This window comes from Micromys minutus (genome assembly GCF_963924665.1).
Source record: "Micromys minutus genome assembly, chromosome: 23".
NCBI classification, from domain to species: domain Eukaryota; kingdom Metazoa; phylum Chordata; class Mammalia; order Rodentia; family Muridae; genus Micromys; species Micromys minutus.
The window spans coordinates 29,096,094-29,121,656 of record NC_137958.1 but is presented as its reverse complement, the minus strand read 5'-3'; the positions used below and the strand labels follow the sequence as shown (position 1 = coordinate 29,121,656).

The window sequence follows — 25,563 nt, the reverse complement described above, 5'->3', positions numbered from 1 at the left end:
CAGTGTATTCATATACCTAAAATAAACAAATCTTTTAAAAAAAAACCAACACACTGCTGTGGTTTGAATGTGAAACATACCCACCCCTAAGGCTCATGTGTCTGAACTCCTGATTTCCCACTAATAGTAATGTCTTAGAAACTGTAGAACCCTTAGGAGTACAGTTTCACTGTAGAAAATGGGTCACTGGATCAGGCTATAAGGTTTTCTTATTTTATGTGTGTCTTGTTGTTGCTTTTTTTTTTTTTTAAAGGTGATTAAGAACACACTGAGAACAGTGAGGGGAGTAGGCTAGTGAGCTCTGTAATTGTAGAGCCCTGTTTGCTTTCTACTCTCGCAAAGGTTGAGAAGTCCCAGAGGTACCCTCTCCTCCCTAGAGCCACTCATCTGGTCATGCTTTCCTGCCTATGATAAACTACAGCTTCAACCTATGAGTCAGCAATTTTCCTTCCAAAGTTACTATTGTGAACATGAATACCTGGAGTATTTTGTCAAAGCAAAGAAAAAACAAATACATATAAGGAAAAGAATCAAAATTAACAGCTAGAGAAAGCTTCCATAAATATGAATTCCTAAAAGTTAAAAAAATAGGTTGGACCTACTGGGCTGGAGGAAGTAATCTCCAAGTTTAAAGATTATGCAGAGAAAGTGGGATATATTTTACAACAAGCATTAGTGAATCGAACATTAGTGACTATGGGGTCTTTTGAGATAATTCTGAGATTTATCCCAAGCACCCCAGAGAAAACTATCATAAAATGTGTCACAACCAGCAACAAGGCCAATATGGGACACCTGTGCCCCTTCTACCACTAGATGGTCTCACAGGTTTATGAAAAATAATAAATATCTGGTGGTATTTATTTATACAATGTTATCCAGTATATGATGCTTGGTACACTAAACACTAAGAATATTTTAAAATTATAGAAATTGTATTTATTCCTATCATTTTTATAATAAAAACTATAAGCAATAAGGTACAGAAGTTTAAAAGTATTTAAATTACCCATGATAGTAAATTTTATAAAATTCACGATATTCTAGGAACATTAGTTATCTAGTGCTACATATTACAATGTGTTTAGGCACTTATGCTAGGAAATACTTCTAGTTTAATAATAATAATGACAAAAAGTCATTAAGATCCTAGAGCTGAGCAAGAGTACAGTTAAGACATTGGTGATAAGCTTAAGAGGTAAAATACCATACTGAAATCTGTCAATAAATGCTGGAATAAATGTGAGGTGTTCATAAGGCTCAATTTGGAACGTTCAGGATATAAATAATGACAACAGTCACCAACCAGAGTGTTTCATGTGATGTGATATGCTGGCAGTGCACAGAGAAACACACCTATCAGGGCAGGCAATCGGCAGGTCTTCTAAATACTACATAACGTACCCACCCCTCGGCAAAGAACAAAAGCATACTGGTAAAACGGCCATTCCATTTTTCAACAGTTTAATATGTACAGCACTGTAAATACACTTAAAAACTGGCCACTACTTAGCATTACTTACTCAGAATTATTAGAAGCAAGTTATTAAAGCAGAAGTTAAAATATTGCTACTAATAAGAACAAGCTATTTCTACCTTCACACATTTAAGAACCATCTAGTCCTACACTGAGTGAGTCACCACAGCAGATTCCTCCCTAGCAGGTGAGCATAGAAAAATATTCAGTAAAGCCTGTGTAAAGTGTCAGGAATTCTGCTGACATGCATCCCCTCCAAGTCCTAGGTCCTCTTGTTACTATATTGAGTTAATGTTAGAAAGCACTGCTTGGAAACCTGATCACAATTCACTAGTAATGGGAAAGGAAACAGAAAGACAAAGTTTCTAGACGATTGATTAACAAGATCACATAAGTTCAAGAAGTAACAAAAATTGATCTTTAGCTATGCTGATTTATGTGACTATAATCTTTAAAAATCTATTCAAAATTTTAATATCAAATTAAAAGTACAATACTAAAGAAGATCATTAAATATTAAATCTTTGATATGTAATTTTAATTTTATTTGTATCATTACTTTTAAAATAAAGTATACATATTTTAGAATAAAGAGACTGATCCAATCTCTAATGCATCCTTCTCATACTTAAATGTATCTATACAAATTAAATTCCATCAATCTACCCCAGTGTAGGGGAATATCAGGGCGGGAAGTGAGGAAGGGGTTGGTGGTTGGGGGAGTACCCTTATAGAAGCAGAGAGGGGGGCATGGGATAAGGGGTTTATGGAGGGAGAACAAGGAAAGGGTTAACATTTGAAACATAAATAAAATATATCCAATTTAAAAAAGAGCAATTCCATCAATCATGTATGACTTGACATGACTGTTGTAGCTGAGAAATATGTACTATCACATGAACAGCAATGACAACACTATAGAGTTACTCTAAGGCCAGTGCCAGGCCCAGCCCCTCAAGGTATATGAGTGCCAGGTCCCATTCTCCAGACTACTCTACTAAAGGCCTTAATGGCTGCCTCTGCTCTACAGAGGGAAAAAGCCCATGATCAGGCCACAGAATCCCACCAATCCCTCAGCTTGCCCTAAGATTGATAAAATCTCATACCATCCTGGAAAGCTTCACCCCACAAGAAACCATATAAAACCTGCCTTCTGCTCAGTTCTTTGCTGCTTCTCTCCTGAGCATAGGTGGTCATCCCCTGTGTCTTTCTCAATAAATCTCTTATGTGAGGTTCATTGTGCAGTGTGACTTTGTGATATTCCTTGACTGCCAACTGTCAGGATACCTTTCCTGTCAGAGCCGTAACAGTTACATCTTTTAAGAAATCAAAGGTCAAGTGATTTTTTTATCTAAGCTTGAAAGATACTTTATATATTAGTTTCCCAAAATGCAATATGAATTCAGGAATACTTAAACGCAGATTCAACCGAAAAAAACATTTTTTAAGACAAGGTTTTTAAAAGGAGTATAATAAATGCATCCATTAACAGTTATCTACTTAATAAACAAATCAAGTAAAGATAATATACTGATAAGTAATGTTGTCATCTTTCCCCCACATCCAAGATATGGAAGTTTTAGAAATTAGCTATTAAAATTTTCAGCAAATACAGACAAGAACCCCTATTACTTCCAGTCTGACAATACTTAACTGACTGTTCTTAGAAGATATTAACAATTATTCTTATTGATTTTTATTATATTATATTCAGAAAGACTAGAAAGCTGCACTTTGGTTGCTCCCTAAAGCAGTGTGGTAACAAAGGGCTTGGTTCTTTTAGAATGAATAAAGAGTTGAAAACTGCTAAGACAAAGCAATCCCTGACTCCCACATACTATCAACATACAAATGTCTAGCATGGAATATTGGAAGGAAAGCATGCTTTACCTCCACACAGGCTTTCATCCCTGAGGCTGCAGCATAGTGAAGGGGTGTGTTCTTTTTGTTATCAACTGCATCAATAGCCGCTCTCTCATATTCGCCCTGGTCAAGTTTTGCTCCTTTCCACCGTAAGATCATCTGCAGACAATCCGCCCTTCTGAAATCATCTTCCACAGGCCGTGCTAAGCGAGGATGAAGGGTTCCTTCAGATATCATGATTTGAGGTCCCATACACAACAAATGCATAGATGTTTCATTGTGCACATTCCGTTTATTTGGGTTTCCATCTCTACCAAAAAGAAAAGTCCTAAAATGGAAAGGAAGGATAAAAACAACTTTTTCCTAGCTAAAAGTACAGAAAAGATAACAATTTTAAGGGTAAAGTCTACTTCAAAGCTAAAATCCAGCTTCTATTGAGGTATGTGAATAACTAACACAGTCAATTAAGATGGAAAGCCAGCAAAGCAGCTTAGAAGGTAAAGTGCTTGTCACACAAGGCTGACCATCTGAGCTGCATTCACACAGCTTATGGGGCAGGACAGAAATGACTCTTCAAAGTTGTCCTCTGACATCCACCATGAGCTGTGACACACGTAATGAAGGCATTCACGTGCATGAATCATACACATGCACCAGAGAAAGAAACTTTAGTGCTGGTAATTCATATGAGACTACACAAGGAAAAGGGAAAAATGAAATTTTAAAAAAAGGAGGAGACAGAGGATGTTACACAGAAGAAGGTTACTTTAAATAATAATAATAATTCAAAACAAAAAATTTAAAATAAATAAAAAGTCCTAACATGGCACTATGAGACAAGGAACCTCCAAAGATGCTGTTTAGTTTATTTTTTTTCTGTTGGCCATTTAGTGCTGGGCATGTATTCAACCCTTAAGAGGAATTTGTTTCCCCAGTGAGACTCTTGGATGAAACTAAATTTTCAGTTACAAGTGGTTATGAACTGAAGATTGCTTCTGGGTCAGGAATGAGGGCTTGTGTCCATTCCTTTAGCTCTAGAACCTCCATATGAATTCTCGTAGTACACAACCCGCTTTAACATATTTTGGTCCAAGAATAAAATATATTTGATTCAGTGAGTTAGAGTACTTCTAAATGTTGTCATTTTTTATTGTACAATAAATGATGTTGGGTTTTATCACTACCAATTTATTAGAAAGAAAGAATTAGGAAGTTGTCATTTACTTGAAAGATCAAACTTTATCATTAGCATCAAAGACAGTTGTTTTACTTGAAAGATTTAATTAGATTTTGAGAAAATGTCAGCCTAGGACCTCAGCTCTCCTTCACCACTTGAAAGCAGTGCTGTATTACAGTGAGCACCGATTAATAAAGAAACAGGCCATAACAGGCCAAATGCTGAAAATAAATGCTCAGTCTTAACTGGGATCTGGAAAGTCACAGAAGAGGGTGGAAAGAATGCAAGAACCAGAGGACAAGGATCTGAACAGCAAACAGGAGTTTTCTGGACATGACACAGCAACTGTTACCCTCGCTCTTTACCTCACAAAGCTGTGGGCATCTGTACATGATTTGCACAGGATTGGGTCATTCAGTATTTTATCATGGATTCAGAAAGAGCCCAGGAGGCCCCTCTCCTCTCAGGGGTCTGTTGGCAAAATAAGGGCCCAAAGGGACCATAACAGAACAGTGTATACTCTTTAGGAGTGAGCGTGAACAATGAACACGGAAGTCATTGTGTCTAGTCTATATTTTAGGCAGCTTTTGTAGTATTTCTTAAGTCTGTACTGGAACAGACAGCTTTTCCTGAGAGTTTTTGTTGACCAGTTGATTGGCTGATCCATTCTGATTGACTTTTAGGTGAGGGAACACTGAGATGCCACTTTTTCCTTTTTAAAAAGAAAGCTTCCAGTTAGCTAATAATTTTCTGTTTAACCAGTTGTCTATTAATGACGTTCAGGGAAGTTCAGAACATCATACCAGAGCTAAGATGACTCAGATCTCCAGCACAGTAATTGAAGTCTGTAGTTTAGTCCATAGTTTTATAAATTCAGATGAGGAAGGGATTATGTACTACCTGTAGCCTTTACTGTCATTTCTAATGCTAATAGCCTTGAACAGTTTTTAATTTCCTTAATCTCTTTCCCAGCAATAGTCCCTTTGGTTATTGTTCTCTTACCTCTCACCCCAGGAGTGCTCAACTTTCCTCTGTAACCTAATCTGTTTTCTACATTACAGTGGGCACAGAAATATACTCAAAGCAACAGGTATGTGTGAACTACCTTTACTATTAGAACTCAGAATACATCACATAACATGGACATGTCTCAGTATTTTACATTTTCAAAGATCCCAAGTGTCTTCCTTTTCACTGATTACTTATCAATGGGTTTAAAGTAATACTTACCCTAATATTCTATTCATTCCATGTCTAGCAGCGTAGTGCAAAGGAGTATTGTGCTGATAGGGCTCTCCATAAGATGTATTTGGATCAAGGGTTTCTTTTAGCTGAGGATTATTTTCATATATTTGGCAAGCCAGGTTTTCATCACCATTGATGAGTGCTTTACGGAATTTGGTGGTTGTATTTCCCATGTTTTGTTTTATTTTCTGATAGGCAGTGGCACTTTCTTTCTTCCTTCAGCCACTTCTCCAGTACTTCCACATGTTTCACATTCTAATGAAGGAGAAGTTAACAAATTAGACCATAACACTGTAATTACAAAGCAGCATCCTAAAGAGACATTTACAAATTTTAATAACATCTGGGAAGCAGATGAAGGGAATAAACATTATTACATGCTGCCAAATTTATTGTATTTTTAATGTTGCTAAAAATAACTTCTTGTTAAAATTTAACATTTTCTTATATAAAGACTATATAAGGTTGTACAACTGACTTTACCTAGAAAAGCTGTCTACATATATAAACTTTTCTCTTCCCATGAGCAGGAATGAGCTGCAGTCAGCTTATGGCTGAATAAAATGACAGCTGATCTTGACTGTCAATCCAGTGACCAGGAACTAAAAACAGGGGAGCACAGCAGTGGGGATTCCCAGAGGTAGCAGCCCCACCCTTGGCCTGAGCCACACCGTTCAGCAGCCTCAGTAAAAGCACAAGAAGGAGCTGTTTCTTCTGTGTTCTTCTTCACTCTTGCCGGCAAGTTCACCTTATCCTGTTGCTAAAGCATTCATCTGTTGCATTTCTTCAGAACCCTAACGCAGAGGGGAGACCAGCAGCTCTCCAGGAGTACAGCAGAACCTCTGGACTGGAACTACCTAGACACCCAGGCTCCCTGACTGAACAATTAATGGACCCTTGATCTTCTTTTTGTTTTTTGTTTTTCAAGATTTATTCACTCCATGTATGTGAGCACACTGTCACTCTCTTCTGACACACCAGAAGAGGAATCAGATCTCATTACAGATAGCTGTGAGCCACCATGCGGCAGCTGGGAACCGAACCCAGGACCTCTGGAAGAGCAGTCAAGTGCTCCCAGCACCCCCCCCCCCCCCAGCCATCTCTCCAGCCCTGACTCTTGATCTTCTAAAAGGTCAAATGATAAGCCATTATTGGGTTACTAGGACTACAATCTATAAGCCACTCTATTAAATCACACATGCACACATATCTTGGGGCCACTAGTTTCTAGACCCTAGGTGGGAATGTAACCTTGGGCCAGGACAAAAGTAAACTGACCTTGGGCAGGGACTCAAGAAATAGGCCCAGATCAAGAACATTTACATTTAAGTTAATGCAAAGCTCAGAGCAGGCTCAGGTGAGTCCTGTGTGGCATTCCTTTTGTCTTGGTCATCCAGACTAGTCCCTAGAAAAGTGTTTACAGGATTTTGTTTACTGCTTGCTCCTAGAACTAATCTTATTACTTTGCATGTACATACAGTGGTATAAAAGCAGAATGGAAGATAATAAACCCTCTTCAGCCTCAACACTAGACTGAGTTATGCTACAGTGTGGTCTAATTGTCTTTTTTCATTTTATTCCTAGTTCCTGCCTGGAGAACCTGTTGACTGGCTGAGCTGGCTTGGTTACTTATGTGTGCACATATTCAGGTTCGTTCCATCAGTTCTATCCCTGTAGAAAACCCAGCTAAAACACAGTCCAGTTAATTCTGTGCAGGCATTACTAAGTCAATTTGTGGGTCACTTAAAAAAAACAAAAAACAAACTGAAATTAAGAATTGCAAGTTTTGGGCAAGTACTTACAAGAAAAAGACTTAAAATACAAATACATGTATAACTGTACAGCTTATTGATTCTCGGTAATCACAGCAAACTAATAAAACTGGTCAGACAGAAGAAATGAAGATAATGATTAAAACTCATTGAGTATTTTATACTCTTCAAAGCAAGCTTAAAACATCAGGTGTTTACGCACTTTACGTGTGGGAGAAGTCATGATGAGCATCAGATGGGCAGCGTGCCGTGGGGAAGGTTGGGAGCAACTGAAAATTAGATCTGAAATATGAATGTCATATTTGCTAACATTACTTTTAAGCAAGTGTCTACCCCCTGAAAACGTCAAGTTCCCATCTGTACTGTAAGGAAAATGACTGTCTCAGACACTGGTAAAAAGATTTATAAAAGAACGTTTTTGTAAATTGTCTACAACAGATCTTGTTTAAAGGGTTTAATGCTAGAATATTCTATCATACAAGGTAACCTTCCTGTATCTATTGTTAAATTACTGTTGCTATGATGGTACTGTCCCCCAAAAGACCCATTTGTTAGGTCATCAGCTTGTGAACATACTAGGATTGAATTATGACATTGGGAATGTGCCTGTAAAGAGGATCCTGAGACCCTAGTCCCTTCTTCACTCTAGCTTCCCTGTGATTTCCAGGTAACCAGAATTTCTCTACTCCAGGCTCCCAACTCACAGACCCTGATACTTCAGGGTCTGAAACCTCTGCAACTGAGCAAAAGCCCTTCCTCTTTCTCAGGTATTTCATCACAGTGGCAGAACTACACTGAACACCATTAGCAACAAAGAAGACAGCACAAAGGAGAACATACAAGCTATGAGAGAGTGCTCTGCAAGATTTGGTGAGAATGCACAGGCTGTCAAACTCTAGCACTGAATGAGAGGTGGTAAAACTGAAAACAGTTTGGGACAGATAAGGAACTTACAACTTAATCTAAACTTACACATAACTAAAGCTTTCCTACAGGACAGGGATACAACTGCTTTATTTTGTAGGAACTTTGTGAGGATACAGAGGCAGAAAGGTAAATGCCGAGAATATGTACATTACCTCTTTCGGTGACAGGTTGGCTACCCAAGCATAGCTTAAAAATCACTTGAAAAATAATATTCATACTGTACAATGAATTTTTTCAGGGCAATAACAATTTCAAAAAGAATACAACTTAAAGGATGAAAAACCCTTTTGGCTTCTTATGATACTGTGGTTCTCAAATGGGGCTATACATTCTAGTACCCTGGAGAATGTTAAAGAATCCTACTGAATGGATTAAATCCCAGAAAGTGTGTCCAGGACTTGTACCTTTGATGTACTGAGGTTGCATGTGATATTAATGGTTAAAGCTCTTTGGCTGACTTCAATATGCAAACATTACTGTTACAGTTTTTAAATAACTATCAGGGTATGACATCAGCCAAGTCTATTATAGAGACAGGAATTATGCGCTTAATACAGAAGTACATCTTCTGATTCATCATTATCCTTAATGAGGCCACAAATTAGGTGTTTACTAATGTTTCTGTTACTGGCTTTTAAAGTTTTAAATATATAAATATATTCATAGTAATTTTTAAAAATATGAACGTTGACTTCCCCCAAACAAAAACAAAGCTCAGAGCCTAAGAATGTAGCTCAGTTGGTAGCATGCTTGTCAATCATGTACTAAGTCACAGGTCTGATTCCCAGCCCTCAAAATGCCAGGCATGGTGACACACATCTGTAATACCAGCCCCTGGGACGAGACAGGAAAGTCTGGAGTTCAGGGTCATACTAGGCTGCATAGTGAGCACCCCCCGCCCCCCAAAAAAAGTGCCACAAAGAAAATTCAGCCTAGTTACCTGGAAATTGTGGTTTTTAAACAACTACTTTATGTGTGTCTATAAATATAAATGCATTTACTTGTCATACTACTTGCAAAAGGAGCTGCTGAGACTTTAGCCTGATGGACTAGTTCAGTCTCATCTCAGTCTCATCTCAAGTCCGAGAAGCAAATTCTCCCCACACTCTATACTTCTCATCATGTATTACAGATTCTTCTGGAATTCAGAATACATGGTAGTAGATTCACTCTCTGTAGAAGAATTTATTGTTGTCTGGCTCTATGCATTTAACTATGGTGGTTTGTTGTGCTGTGTGTTTCACCTCCAGAGTGCTGAGAGAACAAGTGTGTGTCACTGGCCTGGCTTCTGTTACTCTAGTAAGAACTCCATTCAGCTTCCTGTACATATTTATCTATACAAATACGAAAGATATGTAGAATAGACTGTGAAGTATCTTTCTTAAGAATAAGAAAACTTATCATTGTTTTGGCCTTAGCGCCCTTGATACAATGCTGCTCAATTATACACATTTCCTGAGTTCTTAGATTAACAGCATATTTCTTTGATATATATAAAAACATTAGCAAAATGTTCTGCAGGAACATAATTTACATCAAAGATATAAAGAAAAAACTAATAAAGCAATGGTATCTTGGGGGTACTTTAAATAGTTACAAGATAACTTTTTAAAAAATCAATACTCTAAATATGCATTAAATATTACTGTTACTCATACTGAAAGGCATAATGGCCTCAAAAAGCTTTTTTGTGGCTTTGTTATTTTCAGTGCTGTTTCATTTTTAAAATTAGACCAATAAGCCTGAAAGTCTGCACATCATTTAAAAGCTTCGGGTCCTGCCATTCAGACGATCCTCGGGAGTCTTGAGGAGAGTACGGTCAGCTATGCCCTGTGCCTTACACGGGCACAGCTGCTGTTATCGGGCAACTTTTCATTCTTTGTCCAAATGAAAACCTTTAACTAATATTTTATATGTAGCATGTAATATTTCATAAATGTATTCATTGAATTTATAGTACATTTCTTTGGGTGGTGCTATAATAAATGGTACTTAAAAAATAAAACAAGGGTTGAGGAAATGGCTCAGTTGATAACATGCCCTCTCAGCAAGGATCTTAGCATACATGTAAAGGTTGAACATGGCTATGCATACATGCAATCCTAGCACTCTGGGAAGCAGGGCAAATTCTTATATTACACGAGCTAGCAAGCCAAGCTGAATCAACGAGCTCCAGTTTGGTGAGACTGTATCTCAAAACCTTGATTGGAGAGCAATCAAAAAGATATCCAACAGCAAACTCTGGCTGCTACACACATCTGCAACATGTGCACCAGAGTGCTTAGGTATACAAACCGACGTGAACAACCCCCGATACTCATTTGTAACACTCAGAGATATGATTCAACTTGCCCATTGGCCTTGTACCCTGTGAACCTGCTAAATTCACTTCTTAGTCCTAGGAGTTTGGAAAATCCTAGATTTTTGGGGGGAGGGGTATCCATATCACTTGTAAATCGTTTTATTCCTTTTACTTTTTACAGTATCAACAATATAGTTTTTAGTCAGTAGAATATAGAGAAAGCCGGCAGCACATATTCAAATGTCCATAGTATATCTAATAATATTAAGTGAATAAAGTAAACTTACAATGAGACACATGAGATATGATCCAAGCTAACACCCCCTGTAACACGCTAACGTGATGTAATCTGACACTAAAAAAGATACTTATGTTCTATAGCATTTTTATGAAAAGATGCTTAATGTTCATCCAAATGAAAATAATAAAGAAACAAGAATTGAGGCATTTTACATATAATTCTGGTGAAAAACTCTTCAAGTGTTAAGATCAATTAGGTAAACAAAAACTGCATAACCACTTACAAATTAGTGGGGACTAAGGATACATAACTGCTAAATGCTATGCCCGAAATTATAAAGACACAGTAAGGCAGTCATAAAGACTGGTAAATATAAATACAGTACATACAGATGCTGGTCTATGTTCGTGGAGTTTGGTTTCAGGTCCCTAGATGCTGAAGTCCTTTATGTAAAATGGAAGTTATTCGCATATATCTGCAAATACCTTCTCAACTCTGCCTTGAAGCCAGCTGAACTTTACTCACATTTTACTTTTTTATACAGATTACTTGATGTTATATGGTATAGTAAACTGAAAATAGATTTAGGCTAGAACTAGTTTATAATTGGCAAGACTTTAAATATCAACCTTGGTTTTCTCATCTAGAAAATATTAACTGTGGCAAGCTATTTAAAGATTAAACCTAGGGCTAGAGATGGTTCAGCAGTTAAGAGCACTGACTGCTCTTCCAGAGGTCCTGAGTTCAATCCCCAGCAACCACATGGTGGCTCACAACCATCTGTAATAGTATCCGATTCCCTTTTCTAGTGTGTCTGAAGACAGCTACAGTGTATTCATATACATAAAATAAATCTTGAAAAAGATTAAACCTGCCAAAGTATGTAATGTTCCCTACTTTATAAAAATGACCAATACAACATAATCTCTTTTCATGTAAGAATTAAAGAGCTCACTAATGTAAGGCATGCTATTTTTCTACCTGAAAACTGTTATTAGTAGCATAAAACTGAATTCATTTTTAAAATCAAAGAAACTGAAATACAGTTAAATCTGTATTTAATCATAAAACCTTTTTAAAAGTCATGGCTTATGACTGTCTACTTTCTATAGTGGATATCTAAAAAGTGTATGTTGAAATCTTTCATTGAAAGCACTTGAACTAGAGAGTTGGCTCAGTAGTAAGATTGCTCTTCCAGAGGATCTAAATTACAGCTATTTGTAACTCCACTGATAAGGGATCCCTCTTCTAACTTTCTCTAGGACGCACATATATATAGTATTCACTAATACAGAAACACAAATAAAAATAAATTTTTAGGTAATGAGGAGATGGCTCAGCAGTTAAGAGCATCTTCTGCTTTTGTAGATTTGTGTATGGTTCTAGGCATCCATATCAAGTGGGTTGCAACGATCTGTAACTCCATGTACATATTAGGAGAAACACAATAACAATATTTTTTTAAAAGTACTTATTAGCCTCACCTTTCATATTAATATCAGATGATGCTGGCCACTTAATGAGTCCCAAAAGACCATGAATTTTTTGTTTTGGTTTTGTGTTTTTTTGTTTTTCCTAGACAAAGTTTCTCTGTTTAATAACTGGCTGTCCTTAAACTCACTCTATTAACCACACAGGCCTTGAACTCAAGGCATTTGCTTGTCTCTGCCTCCCAAGTGCTGGGATTAAAAGGCATGGAACCACTACCACCACCTGGTAAGAGCATGAATTTTCAAGCTAAAATAAATTTTATTTACCAAAAATTTTTGATATTTTCCTCTATTCTTTTTGTTGTTTTAAGAACCACCTTTCCTGGATAAGTGCATCTAGCAACCTTCTGCAAAGACAACTCTGTCTTACAGAAAATGGAGACCATCATAGAAAAACTTGACAGAGTACATTGGATTAAGATACTAGGGACCCCAGTCCTAATGTGTAAATTTACATCACAGCTCACAGCTCGTGCATCTATATCAGAGAGCATCTTGGGAGAGGGAGCTGAAAGAATGTAAGAACCAGAATACCGATGGTCTACTGTGAAACATTCTCTGGAGAAATGGCTACATAAATATGACTGGGACAATGACAACATCAATGGGCATGTTTACATGAAAAGGAAAGTTTTGTTAGGTCCCATCCCTAAACAAAGAACTAGAGACAACAAATGGCTGCTAGGAAAAAGAACTAGCCTCTCCCAGGAATGAGCCCCATGACTGGTTGTCCAGTATAGAACCACCAGTCCCTAAACCTTATACACATAAACAAAAATGGAGTCAGCAGTTTGTGTGTACATTTGTGCATGCATATTCATTTGTGTGTGTGACTAGGATAAAAGGAAAATGGGTATCAACCTGAGAGGAGGCACTTTAGGAATGATAGCTGGGAAGGGATGTAGGGAGGAGAGAGAGTGGGTAAGTGATATATTCTATTTAAATTTAAAACATTATTTGAAAGAGCTGAGATACTGGGCTGGGTGTAGAGGCAGAAGCAGGTGGATCTCACTGAATTTGAGGACAGCCTTATCTAGATAGTGAGTTTCAGGTCAATTAGAGCAACAGAATTAGTCCCTGTCCCAAAAAAGCCAAAAAGAACGTGAGATGTCAAATACTGGAGAATTCACATTTGTAAAAGTGTATAAGGATTTCAGGGACAGGGGCTAGACAGATGGCTCAGCAGTTAAGAGCAGTTGCTACTCTTGCAAAAGACTGAATTCAGTTCCCAGCACGTACTGATGGCTAACAACCATCCATAATTCAGTTCCAGAAGATTCAACAGCCTCTTCTGGATTCTACTTACACACACGCATAAAAATAAATAGTTTTTTAAAAAAGATTTTGGAACAATAATATAAAGTGCTATTTCAAAATACTGGAATAACATAAAATCTATGTAGTTGGTTTAGAAAATGACTTCAAATAACCAAGTTGAATTTGACTAGTAAGAAAGCCTTCAAGGACCAAGGAGTTGGCTCCGTATAAAGGTACAGGCTGCAGTGCCCAACAACCTGAGTTTAATTTGCAAGCAAGAAGTTGGTGGAAAGCATAGAACTGACTGACTCTAGAAAGTGTTGTTTCCTAACCTCCACACACATGCCATGGCATACTTGTGCCCACGTGCATAAGTAAATGTAATGCTTTCAAAAAATAAAAAATAATTAAAAGCCTTCAGACCTATGACTGCAAACAAGCAAGGGTCTCTTGAGTGGTTTTGTATTTGATCCTTGTGACAGCGAGTTCCTGTTTAAGATGTAATTTTAAAAAATTACCTGTATTGATAATTTTGCTTGTATATATGTCTGTGCACCTTGTGCATGCAAAAGAAGGAAAGAAAAAAGTGGAAGCCAAAGAGACGATCAGATCTCCTGGAACTGGTTGTGAGCTGTTGGTGCTGGGAATTGAACCCATGTCTTGTAGAGGGGCAGCTAGTGCTTGTGACTGTGGAGCTATCTCTCCAGTCCCAGCAAGCAACTCTTGAGGTGAAACATTACTTTCACAGATCTCACAATTTTAAGCTGTTTTATCTTTTTATAAACAAAGAACTCTGCTGGAATGTCAACATTAATTACCACAAGAAAAGGTATAGTTTAAATGTCATATCTGTACTGCTTAAATGTTAACTTGTATTCCTCAGATCTAAAACAACAAGATATTTCTACACATCTTTAAAAGAAAACTGAGATTCTCATACACCTTGCTTTTTAAAAAGGAATTATAATAAAATTATGGGGATGCAACTGATGGCTTTTAAACCATTCTCAGATTTTTCTTCTAAACTGCATACCATTAGCATTTAAACATCCGTGGCTTATTGTTGTTTAATACTTTAGATTGTTAGATTATAGGGAATCCACTTTATAGGGCTTTAATGTAGGAAAAGGGAACAAATATGGGTTTGTGAACCATTAAACCCTCCACTGTCATGCTATCGCTTCTAAGGCATAAGACTAGTAACATTCTATTTATAAAACAGGCTGAGGCTGAGCATAGTGGTACATGCCTGTAATTTCAGCACTGAAAGGTAAAAGTCAGAGGGTCAGGAGTTCAAGGCCAGCCTCAGCTACATAGTAAGCTGATGCCAGTAGAAATTTATGAGACCCCATGTGGTGGTTAGTTTTACTTCAACTTGATACAAGATATAGTCATCTGAAAAGCAGGAGAAAACACCTCCACAGGCAAGCCTGTAGATCATGTTCTTAGTGATCTATGTGGGAAGGCTAGCCCATTGTGGGTAGTCCCACCCTGGCTGAACTGGTGGTTCTGGGTTCTATAAGAAACAGGCTGAACAAGCCAAGAGGAACAAGTCAGTAAGCAGCACACCTTCATGTCTTCTGTATCAGACTGTGCCTTCAGGCTCTTGCCCTGATTGGGTTCCTGCCTTGGTTTCCCTCAATGAACTGTGATTAAGGATATGTAAGCTTTACTTTCCAAGTTGCTTCTGGTCATGGTGTTTCATCACAACAAAAATTAAGACACCTCATTTCAAAAACACAGAAACAAGGCTTAGACAAAGGACCATAGTTTACTGACACCTGGTTTGGTAGAAAGGGCACAGAAAAAAAAAAATTTCTAATTCTATTATAAATTACTTCTCTCTGTACCTCAATTCTCTTACCAGTAAGACAGAAAGAACAACATCCTGTTCTGGGATGTTTGTAACCACAAAGGTAGTGTTTACTTTGCCTGTATGTCTGTCTGAGCACCACATGCATGCCTGGTGTCCACAGAACCAGAAAGGATGGTGGATCCCTTAGAAGTGGAGGTACAGATGACTATGAGCTCAGGTTCTCCAGGAGCATCAAGTACTCTTAACTACTGAGTCGTTCTCTCCATCTCCTGGAGTGTTTATTTTAACATGTGACACACAGGATCTTCAAGCAATTGCTGGTTAGTTGCTACTTTCAAAGAAGTTATTACTTATCCTTTTTTTTTAAAGAAAATAAATCTAAAAGAAGCCATCATCTCTATGTTCTGTATCAAAATGATGGACAGCAGGTACTCTAGACTTTGTAATTGGGTATCTGACTGTTAAAAGAAGCTTCTTTTTCAACTTTATTCTAAACATAGGCTTCTTTCATTTTCATTACTTGTCTACATAGAGGGTGGTGTCAGCACAGGTCTTCCCTATGTAACTGAGCGACAAGTACTAACTGAAAGGGACACAGGCTTGGAAAGCACAATGTCAGAAGCAGTGAGTAAGAAACTTTGATTTGGAAATGTTGCTAAAAGCAAAGGCTGGAGTTTAGCTTGCCAAACTGCATATTAGGGTTGGGAGCAAATGTAGCTCCACTCTTGTTAGCTTCCTGGAAGTTCATGTATTCTAAAAGTCTACAGTAAAAATTTTCCATATTTAGAAAGTATTAGGGAAATGAACAAAATTAGGAAAAGTCTTTCAAAGAAGAAAGTAACTCACTATAATAAGCACTACAGAACATGAATTAACTTTGCAGTTCAGTATATTATGGTAGCATTCAATATAAAATGACTAAATAAACCCAAACAGCATCATCGGAGTAGTAATTAAAAAGTTGATTGTTAATTCCCTAAATCTTTTCAGTGAGCAAGAAAGAAGGCAATCTAACATATTCTACCTCCTTTGGGACATCATTGAGACTGACAAAGCTTTCACAGTGTGTAAAGGGTGTTGCAGTTAGAAAAGAAAGAAATTAAAATGGCTGCAGGAGGCACAGCTGACTGGTGCTTTGTGCCATATTGGTAAAGAACACAGGAAACAGCGTGACATCCACAGGTGGAAAGGGTAAGCCTGGGATACAGAAAGTGGAGCAAACATCCCTCTTGTCCAGTCCCTATTAATGCATAGTTTCAAAGGATCACAGCTTTTTGTAGGTTGACTTTCAGATACTCAAAATATTCTTTATCTTTCCTGTCAATTTGTTACTAAACACACTGATATTTCAGGTGCTTGTGGTGCTATTAACAAACATCTTTTTTTCTTACAACTTTATTAAAAAAAACAGATACATGTACAGATTTTTAAAAGCATTTTGGCATAAAACTATAAATATATTTTTGTCACTACTTGATTTTTTAATGGTTTGATAGTATGCATTGAAATCTTACTAGTTACAATGAACATAAAGTACATGTAAAACAAAACATAACATGGAAATAGTCAAAGTTTTCTTGGTGTGTAAAGATTAAACATAATGACATCTTCTGTCTTTGATCTTAGCCATTCTGACTGGTGTGAGGTGGAATCTCAGGGTTGTTTTGATTTGCATCTCCCTGATGACTAGGGATGCTGAACATTTCCTTAGGTGCTTCTTAGCCATTCGATATTCCTCAATTGAGAATTCTTTGTTTAGCTCTGTACCTATTTTTTAATAGGATTGTTTGATTTTCTGGAGTCTAACTTCTTGAGTTCTTTGTATATACTGGATATTAGACCTCTTTCAGATGTGGGATTGGTAAAGATCTTTTCCCAATCTGTTGACTGCCGTTTTGTTTTCTTGAGCAAACATTTGATTTTGGCTAACTTTAGAATTTCTGATGATTCAGTGTTGTTTGGTTTCATATTTTTAATACCATATTGTTTTCATTTTTAAAACAAGTATAGCTGGATAGTGGTAGCCCATGCCTTTAATCCCAGCACTAAGGAGACAGTGGCAGGAAGATCTCTGTGAGGCCAACAGAATGAGTTCTAGGACAGCCAGAGCTTCACATAGAGAACCCAGCTTAAAAAAAAAAAAAAAAAAAAAAAAAAAAAAAAAAAAAAAAAACTTAAAATAAGTGCAAATATTTAACTTAAAGTGCTGTGAGGACTGGAGAAGTGAGGGTCTCAAATTGATACATTTTAGACACAGATAAAATTTCTTTGCAGGAAAAGCAAAGTAAATTGTTAGCCTTTCCATACTTTTTTTTTTTTTTTTTTTTTAGAGAGAAGGTACACTTTAGCCTCTAATACCAAATCCATCAGTCAAAGAAATAGATAAAAATAAACACTACATATTCAAGTTTAGGAATGTATTTTTAACTTTATATTTTTAACTTTAATAATTTGAAGTTATGTTAAATGCTTAAAATTTTAAAAAGTACATTATAACTCAGAATTTATATTTCAGAGACCTTAATTTCTCCCTATCTTTAATAATAATTATATATATAATTAAGTTGACAAAATAGTTTTTTAAATTGATTTCCTTTCTAATGCCAACCATATAAAACTAATAGATTTGCTTCAACATAAAATTATTTATATTATCCTTATTGTAAAATATTTTACTCCACCATCCAGTGTTTTATGAGGTTTTGTTCACTTCTGTCTTATGTGTACGGTGCTTTAGCAGCATGGGTTTGTCTATGCACCACGGACATTCTGAGTCCACAGAGATCAGAAGAGGGTGTAACAACCTCTAGAACTAGAGTTCTGGATGGTTCTGAGCTGCCTTCCGGTGTGCGGATCCAACTTGGCGAGGAGGTCCTCTGAAAGAGGAGCCAGTGCTTTTAACTGCTGAGACATTTCTCTAGCAACCCCATCGGTCTTTCAAAGCCAGTAAGTCTTACTGGTTCTGTTGTGTCTTCTGCTGTAACATATTCTTAAAATTAGTATTGTTACAGTGTCAGAGTGCAAAATACCCTAATCAATGGAACATTTTCTTTCATTGTTTTGCTCAACCTAAATGAATTTATTAAGTTGAAATCACAAATTTGGCCTTATCTGTTCAAGAACATCCTACCATATTATATAGAAGGAAGCTGACATAGTACATTCGGTCGGCTATATTTAAGAAAGTCAGCCTGTTGCTGGTATCTGGTTTCAGAATTCCAATAATTTCTTCCTTACAGTGGCTCAGTGCACCAAAATTGCTTATTAAAAACAATGTAATATTAAAAACATAATATGAGGACTGGAGAGGTGGCTCAGAACTTAAGAGCACTGGCAGTTCTGCCAGAGGACCTGGGTTCAATTCTCAGCACTCACGTGGCAGCCTACAACTGTCCTCAACTCATTTCAGGGGATCCAACACCCTCACATAGATACAATGATGACTAGAAAAAATAAAAACTGAACCATCTTTGAAAATGTACTTAATTAACATTAAAAAAGAAAAAATATAGATTGAAGAGATGGTTCAGCAAGCATCGGTACTTGCCACCAGGCCTAACAACTCTACATGATGGAAGGAGGAGAGCCAATACCTCCAAGTTGTCTTCTGATCTACACATATGCGCACACACACACACTCATGTAGATACACAAATTAGTCTTTTAATATTTAGCACATAGTAAATAACTGCTTTTCTTCTGGGCATGACCAGTAGAAGCCTTGGATACTGAGTCTCTGATAAGCTTCCCTAGTAGGTTATATTTCATGTATGTTGTCACAAGTCAGTGTTAGAGGAATTAAATATATCTGTGTCATCCAAAAGTAAGATTCCAACTCATCCAGGGCCTTCTCTAATACTGCTTTGAGTCTTTCCTCTGTAGTCAGTTTCAGCTTTGGGTAACATGCTGAGTGCTGAGTCTGAATCACTGAAGTGGGGGACTTGATTTGTTTATCTTGCAGGGGTTAAGATATAGGGTCCACTTGTTCCCAAAAGTGGCCAAAATGTTAGAAGAAAAAAAAAAGGGTACAGAACTGAAGTAAAGCCTAGAGGAAATGTTTCTGCAGTCTGGATGAAGCTGCAGCAACTACCCCATCCTCCTTTGTGGCCTGGCCAGGACCACAGTTAAGCCAGCACTCATCTCTGTAGCTCAGCTGCTAACCTAGACATACAAAGTTATTGCTGGGTATGTCAATACATTCACAATGAGAAAAGGGAAATTTCACAAAATTCCTTTTATTTATGATTACTGCATCTGCATGTAAGATAAAGCTGGTATAAGCTATTCTACAGTTGTAACTTCACAAATGTTAACCCATTCAGGAAAGGCCAAACAGAATAAAAAACTCAAAGTTGTTTTGGTTGCTGATACACAAAAGGCTAGTTGCTAGTGTTTCTAAAAGTACGGATTTACAGGTCACAGTGGTGAGTCGAGACTCACTGTCTGACACATGGCTGGTTTAGCCTCAGTGTGCACTCTGATGAAATGAAAATAGGCACTGACTCAATGCCCATAGCACAGACCATCTGAGGTTGTTCAAATTTAGGACACTCCTCTATGGGCCTTAAACTATGAGAAACATCAATGATGTCAGCTGGACTGCCTGGATCAAATCCAGAGGCCACGGGAAAGGGCTGGTTTTCTGATGGAACGATCTGGTTTTGGGCTGCTGATCAATTTTGTATTTTTAACACAAGACAACTGCATTCCTAGTTTGTCATTCTTGTAAGTTGGGAAAGGCACATGACAAGATGTATGGCTTACAAACTCCCTGCCACAAGCTATCTTAATAAAAAGGACTATTCTCCCTTTATACAAAAACTTAGTTTAAGGTAAAGGAAAAGTTTTAACATGAGAGGAAATACCTATAATCTGTAGAAAGTATGCTGCAGAAACAGAACATAATTTGACAGGAAAACAATCTAAAAACTATATAATATGATTACATTTGTGATTTCAATTTTAATTCACCAATTTTACAAGATGCCAATCATATTCCTTTATAGAGTAAGGAACTACAGATATCTTCCTCTGTCAAATCATAATATATTTTTAAGTACCTAGCAACTGTTAAATCCTTTCTCTTTCAAGAACAAATCAACTATTCTGAAAAAAATTCACTCTATCAGAATTATGGCATGGTGTTAAGACATTTACTACAGGAATAGAGAAATACACTGGAGAAACAATAGTTTTCCAAGGAGGCTGAGAACTCTTGAATCAGACTACCATTAACAAACAAAGGGCTGGAGAGATGGCTTAGAGATAAAAGTATTTTCTCCCCAAACATTATAGCCTTATGACCAGAGTTCTCTTGCTGAAACCAATTTAAGTGAGGAAGGATCCACTCCACAAAGGTGTCCTCTGAACTCTACATGTGCTTCAGGGCACAAGCGTCAGTCATATACATACACAAACAACAACAACAACAACAATAAATACAATTATTTTGGAAAAAGAGTCTTGTTGTATAGTTCTTGTTGGTCTTGAACACACAAAGATCCAACTACTTTTATTCCCTGAGTGCTAAAATTAAATGAATGCACCACTATGCCCAGCTAATAAATATTTTTTATTATTATATAAGGCTTATATAAAGCTGCCAATTTACCTGATAATCATAAAAACTGTAAAGGACAAATTTCAAATCAACAGCTTAGTTTTGTTCATCTTTGGAGACGTGAAAGGTACATCCTGAAGTGACAGTACATGGCTATAATCCTGGCATTCAGTAGGTTGAGGCATTGGACTAACAGGAGTTTGAAACCAGCAATAAGTTAAACGTGAGCCCCATGAAAAAGGAATGGAGCTAGGGGAGGGGAAGGAGAGGGAAGAGGATAATGGAAGGAGAAGAAGAGGGGAGGAGAAAAACAGAAAGGAAACATTTAATATTGTGGAGTTATTTCTGTACACTTTGAATACATGTGCAGAAGAAAACTGCTGGAAACAAATTCCTGGGTTCATAACAAGGTTAGCACAGGAAAACCTATCTCTGTGGTATATATACTTTCTCTCATTTAATTCACATGCAATTCCACCTGCATTCTACAATAAACTAATAAATAGGGTTTAGAAACTTAGTTATTTTGGAAAGGCTTAATGATAACCTGAAAAAATTCTAGAGAAGACCCAGTTTAAATCCTGGCTTTCCCATTTACTAAATTAGAATCTACTACATGTGTAGATTGTTGAAATTCAGTTGGTATTTAGAAGAGTTCATTTATATTTCCATACATCTTTGTTAATCCTAAACCTTAAGAGTTAAATATATCCTATTGCTATAGGAACTAAATATAATAAAACTTTTTCTTAGGTAAACTGTCTGCTACCAAGGCCACAGACCTAAACTATCTCAAATTAGAAACTCTATAGTATCAGAAACAAAACTTGAATCCCATATCTACTTAGTTTTGGGGGTTCTCTTGATAACTCAATCATATTAATGAAGTAATATAGACCACACAGAAATAGCCTGTATGATTAACAAAATTGTGAAGATTTGAGTCTTAATCCACTGGTGCTACTCTATATCCTGAAGAGACGGAGCAAGGTGACCTTAAGTGCTACAGTGACACTTTCTAATTGAAAAGTCAGGCTATAATTCAAAATACAGTCTGACAGATTACTTGAAAAATCTAAAGCATCCTTAATGTTTGTATCAAGTCACAAATTTCAAGACTTATTGAGCCTAAAGAAACCAAATTAAGAGCCCAGATCCTTCTGTAGAACCCAACTGCTCCTAATAAGGAAGCTGACACACAATGGCTATGTAAACTAAAGTCTATGAAAGGTTCAACTGCCATGGCCACAAAACTTTTATTCAGGTTAAAAAGGGTGGAGATCAGTATTGATTTTTCTTGAAAATATGACCAAAAAAAAAAAAAAAAAAAAAAAACCTATGGCATTATTGTAACTCTTAAAAGCAAGATGTATGTCAATATCTTATTATGAGTGTTAGAAAACATGATAGTCAATGAAAGCAATCAAAAATGCATATATGTCACAGGGGATTAAAAGATGTTTAGTTATTCCCCCCAAAAGACATGAAATTAGGAACTACAATTTATGCTAGGGGAAAATGTTGCCCCCTCCCCAAAACAATCAGTAATGTCAAATACAAACCAAAGAAAGGCATAGGACTAAAGGACTTTTTAAATGAGAGAAACAGAACAATTAGATATTCAAAGTAAAGATGTAGATGTGATTTTCAGGTTCACTTCTCAGAAGAAAGATATAGTCTTTTAGATAAATAAACTCATGGGGGAAAATACTTTTGGACCACCTACCACATGCCTATGTATACAGGGAAATCCCACAGAACAAAACTAACTGAATCACGGACTGAGTTTACGGTTTACACACAGTAACATAAAGTGTCATTTCCAAGCTATCAAACTGGGAGGGAGACTGCTGCGATTCGTAAGAGTACAGGGAAGACTTTACCGAGTGACATCTGAGTAAAGAGCTACAGGGGAGAGCCATGCACCATCTGCAAGTAAGAATCTTCTAAAAAGAACAACCTTGGGTGCTCAAACACAGAAAGGCGGCCAGACTGAGAAGAGTGAGGAGTTAGGATGTCAGAGAACTAACGGGAGCAGCTAAGCTCTTGGAAGATTAAACTACTTTTATCCCAGTGAAAAGAAGAGCCACTGGAGGCTTTCTGCAGGGATGGAAATGACCTGTTACATTTAACCTGGCTGGCAGACTGAGGGGAAAACTAATGGGGGTAGGAAAAAACCCAAGAAGCAGAAGACCATTTCTAAGCTGCTGTAGGAAGCCAAGTGAAAGCTGTCAGGAGGCAGTTTGGCAGAGGGAAGTAGCAGGGGTGGTGGTAGTGAACATTTGTTCCAACTCCGGATATACTCAGCAAGTAAGAACAGAAAGAATTTGCCAGCACCTTGAAAGCAGAGTAAGAGTGGAAAAGTGAGAGCCACTCTATGGCTCTTTGTCCACGCACTGCAGGACAGCGAATGAGAAGTGTAAGAGCCACTCACATCCCAGACACATTAGATAGTATATAAACAAGCACATATACAGGACAGAAACGAAACAGACCAGTCTAAACTAAACACATTTCCCAATTCATAGATAGAATTAAATTGCTCTTATAAAAATATTACATACAGTGTCTTACTTTAATACAGTTTTCCAATTTAAAAAGCTGTGATTTTCTTACTGTCTAATGAATGATATTCATTATTTAATACACATGTTAAATGGAACCAGAAAAATCAATTATGGAGACAGAAATATATGCGACCCAAATGAAAGCAGTAAAGATTATGAATAGGAAAAGTACATAAAGCATCAAAACAAAGTCAATGTAAGTTTCAAGTTACAAATGGAACACTGACATCATGGTATGTGCTATATTTAAAAAATGGTCGTTAATGTGTAATTGATGCTATCTAAGTCCAAAAGTAAACATATACTAAATAGATGGGTCTCTTTAAGTCATATTCTGGCCAGCAAACAAATGATTCTCCCAAGGAAATGGACCTGTCCTCTGTCCCTTTCACTCCAGCATGTCTTGTAAAAGATACTACATCAATCTTCTATGTCAGTGTATAACAGGTAAAGAAACTGCCTCCTAAAAGAACACTGAGTCCACACAGTAACAACAAAGACCAGGAGAAAAGCTTGGCATCTACCTTCATTTTGTACCTGCCTCTTTTACTTTTCCTACTTAGCTCTATGTAGACATATCAATCACTTAAAGACTATGTGTCTAAAAACTGTTGATAAAAGGTAGAACAGTCCTCTATTTTAATAACCAGTCTTATTCCCCTCGAGGCTGAAAGCACCGAGAGTAACTAGAGTATTTTACTCTCAGTCTTTACAAAGCCCCATTCCACACCTCAGCCTGTTCTCACTGTCTTACAGTCACCATGCAGGAACAGTGAAGCCTTACAGACAGATCACCCCAGCATAGACACAGAGGCTGCTTCTCTCTAGCAACAGAAAACATTTGCTCAAATGATAAGGGCTTCTCCAGAGTCTCTTACAGAAATGGAACAGAATTATAGAGCCCACTTGAGCAGTTTGGCCAAGAATACTACTCTTACAGAGCGCCTGGGTTCAGTTGTCAGCATTCATATTGGGCAGCCATAACTTCAGGTCCAGGGGATTTGATCTTCTTGCCTCTATGAGCATTTGCACACATGCATATATTTAACAATCATTTAAAAAATAAAGGTACTAAAGAGATGGCTTAGTAGTTAAGAGCACTGGCTGATTTTCCAGGAGTACTGAGTTCAATTCCCAGCAACCACATGGTGGCTCACGACCATCTATAATGTGATCTGATGCCCTCTTGAGATGTGCAGGTGTACATGCAGATAGAGCATGCATATTCATAATATAAATAAATAAATCTTTAAAAAAATAAAATTGTGCTAATTAGAGTTCCTCAACTAAAGCACAAAACAAAGAGAAATGACTGAGGACTTTCTTAAATTCTCCAAGAGATTATACCAGTAACCTTCTAGAGGCATGGGGGAGGAGGGATAATTTAACTTCATACATAAGATAACAGAAATCCTAAAAGAACCTGGAAACGTGTTAGAAAAAAACTTTGAGGCCCCCTACCCAGATGCCTGGAAGTGGGGCCCAGCCATTTGTGTATCAACAAACTGTCTATATGATTCTAATATATGCCAACTTGGAGAATTCCAGCTTAGAGTCCTAAGGCTCATTTTTCTTAAAGAGTCAGGTGAAAAATACTATTGGACCACATAATTCTCGAACACTGGAATCTTATTTTTCACCTTCTCTTCTCTTATGTATCTTACACTTAACAAATGAAGTTTTTGAATAGTTAAGAAACATCAGGTGTTCCTACTTCCCGAGTTGCCCTGCTTCTCATCATTACATCATATCAAATTAGCAGTCCAAAACCTCATCCTCCTTTCTTATCCCTCCAAATATACATTTTCATGCTAAATATGTGGGCACCACGTCAAGTCCAGTCTGGAGTAGAAGCTTCATGTGCCCAAA

General features: G+C 37.2%; 1 protein-coding gene across 2 annotated transcripts in view; it reads right to left on the bottom strand.

Annotated features, from left to right (window-relative positions):
• Positions 1-25,563, bottom strand: part of ANKIB1 (ankyrin repeat and IBR domain containing 1) — a 101,484-nt gene that overhangs the window by 69,219 nt on the left and 6,702 nt on the right. For both annotated transcript variants that reach the window (XM_080936457.1, XM_080936458.1), the window contains exons 2-3: positions 5,748-6,017; positions 3,368-3,668 (exon numbers count right to left, since the gene is read on the bottom strand). In XM_080936457.1, coding sequence (XP_080792583.1) covers positions 3,368-3,668; positions 5,748-5,935 — 489 coding nt within the window. In that variant the 5' untranslated portion in view covers positions 5,936-6,017. The remainder of the gene's footprint in view (positions 1-3,367; positions 3,669-5,747; positions 6,018-25,563) is intronic.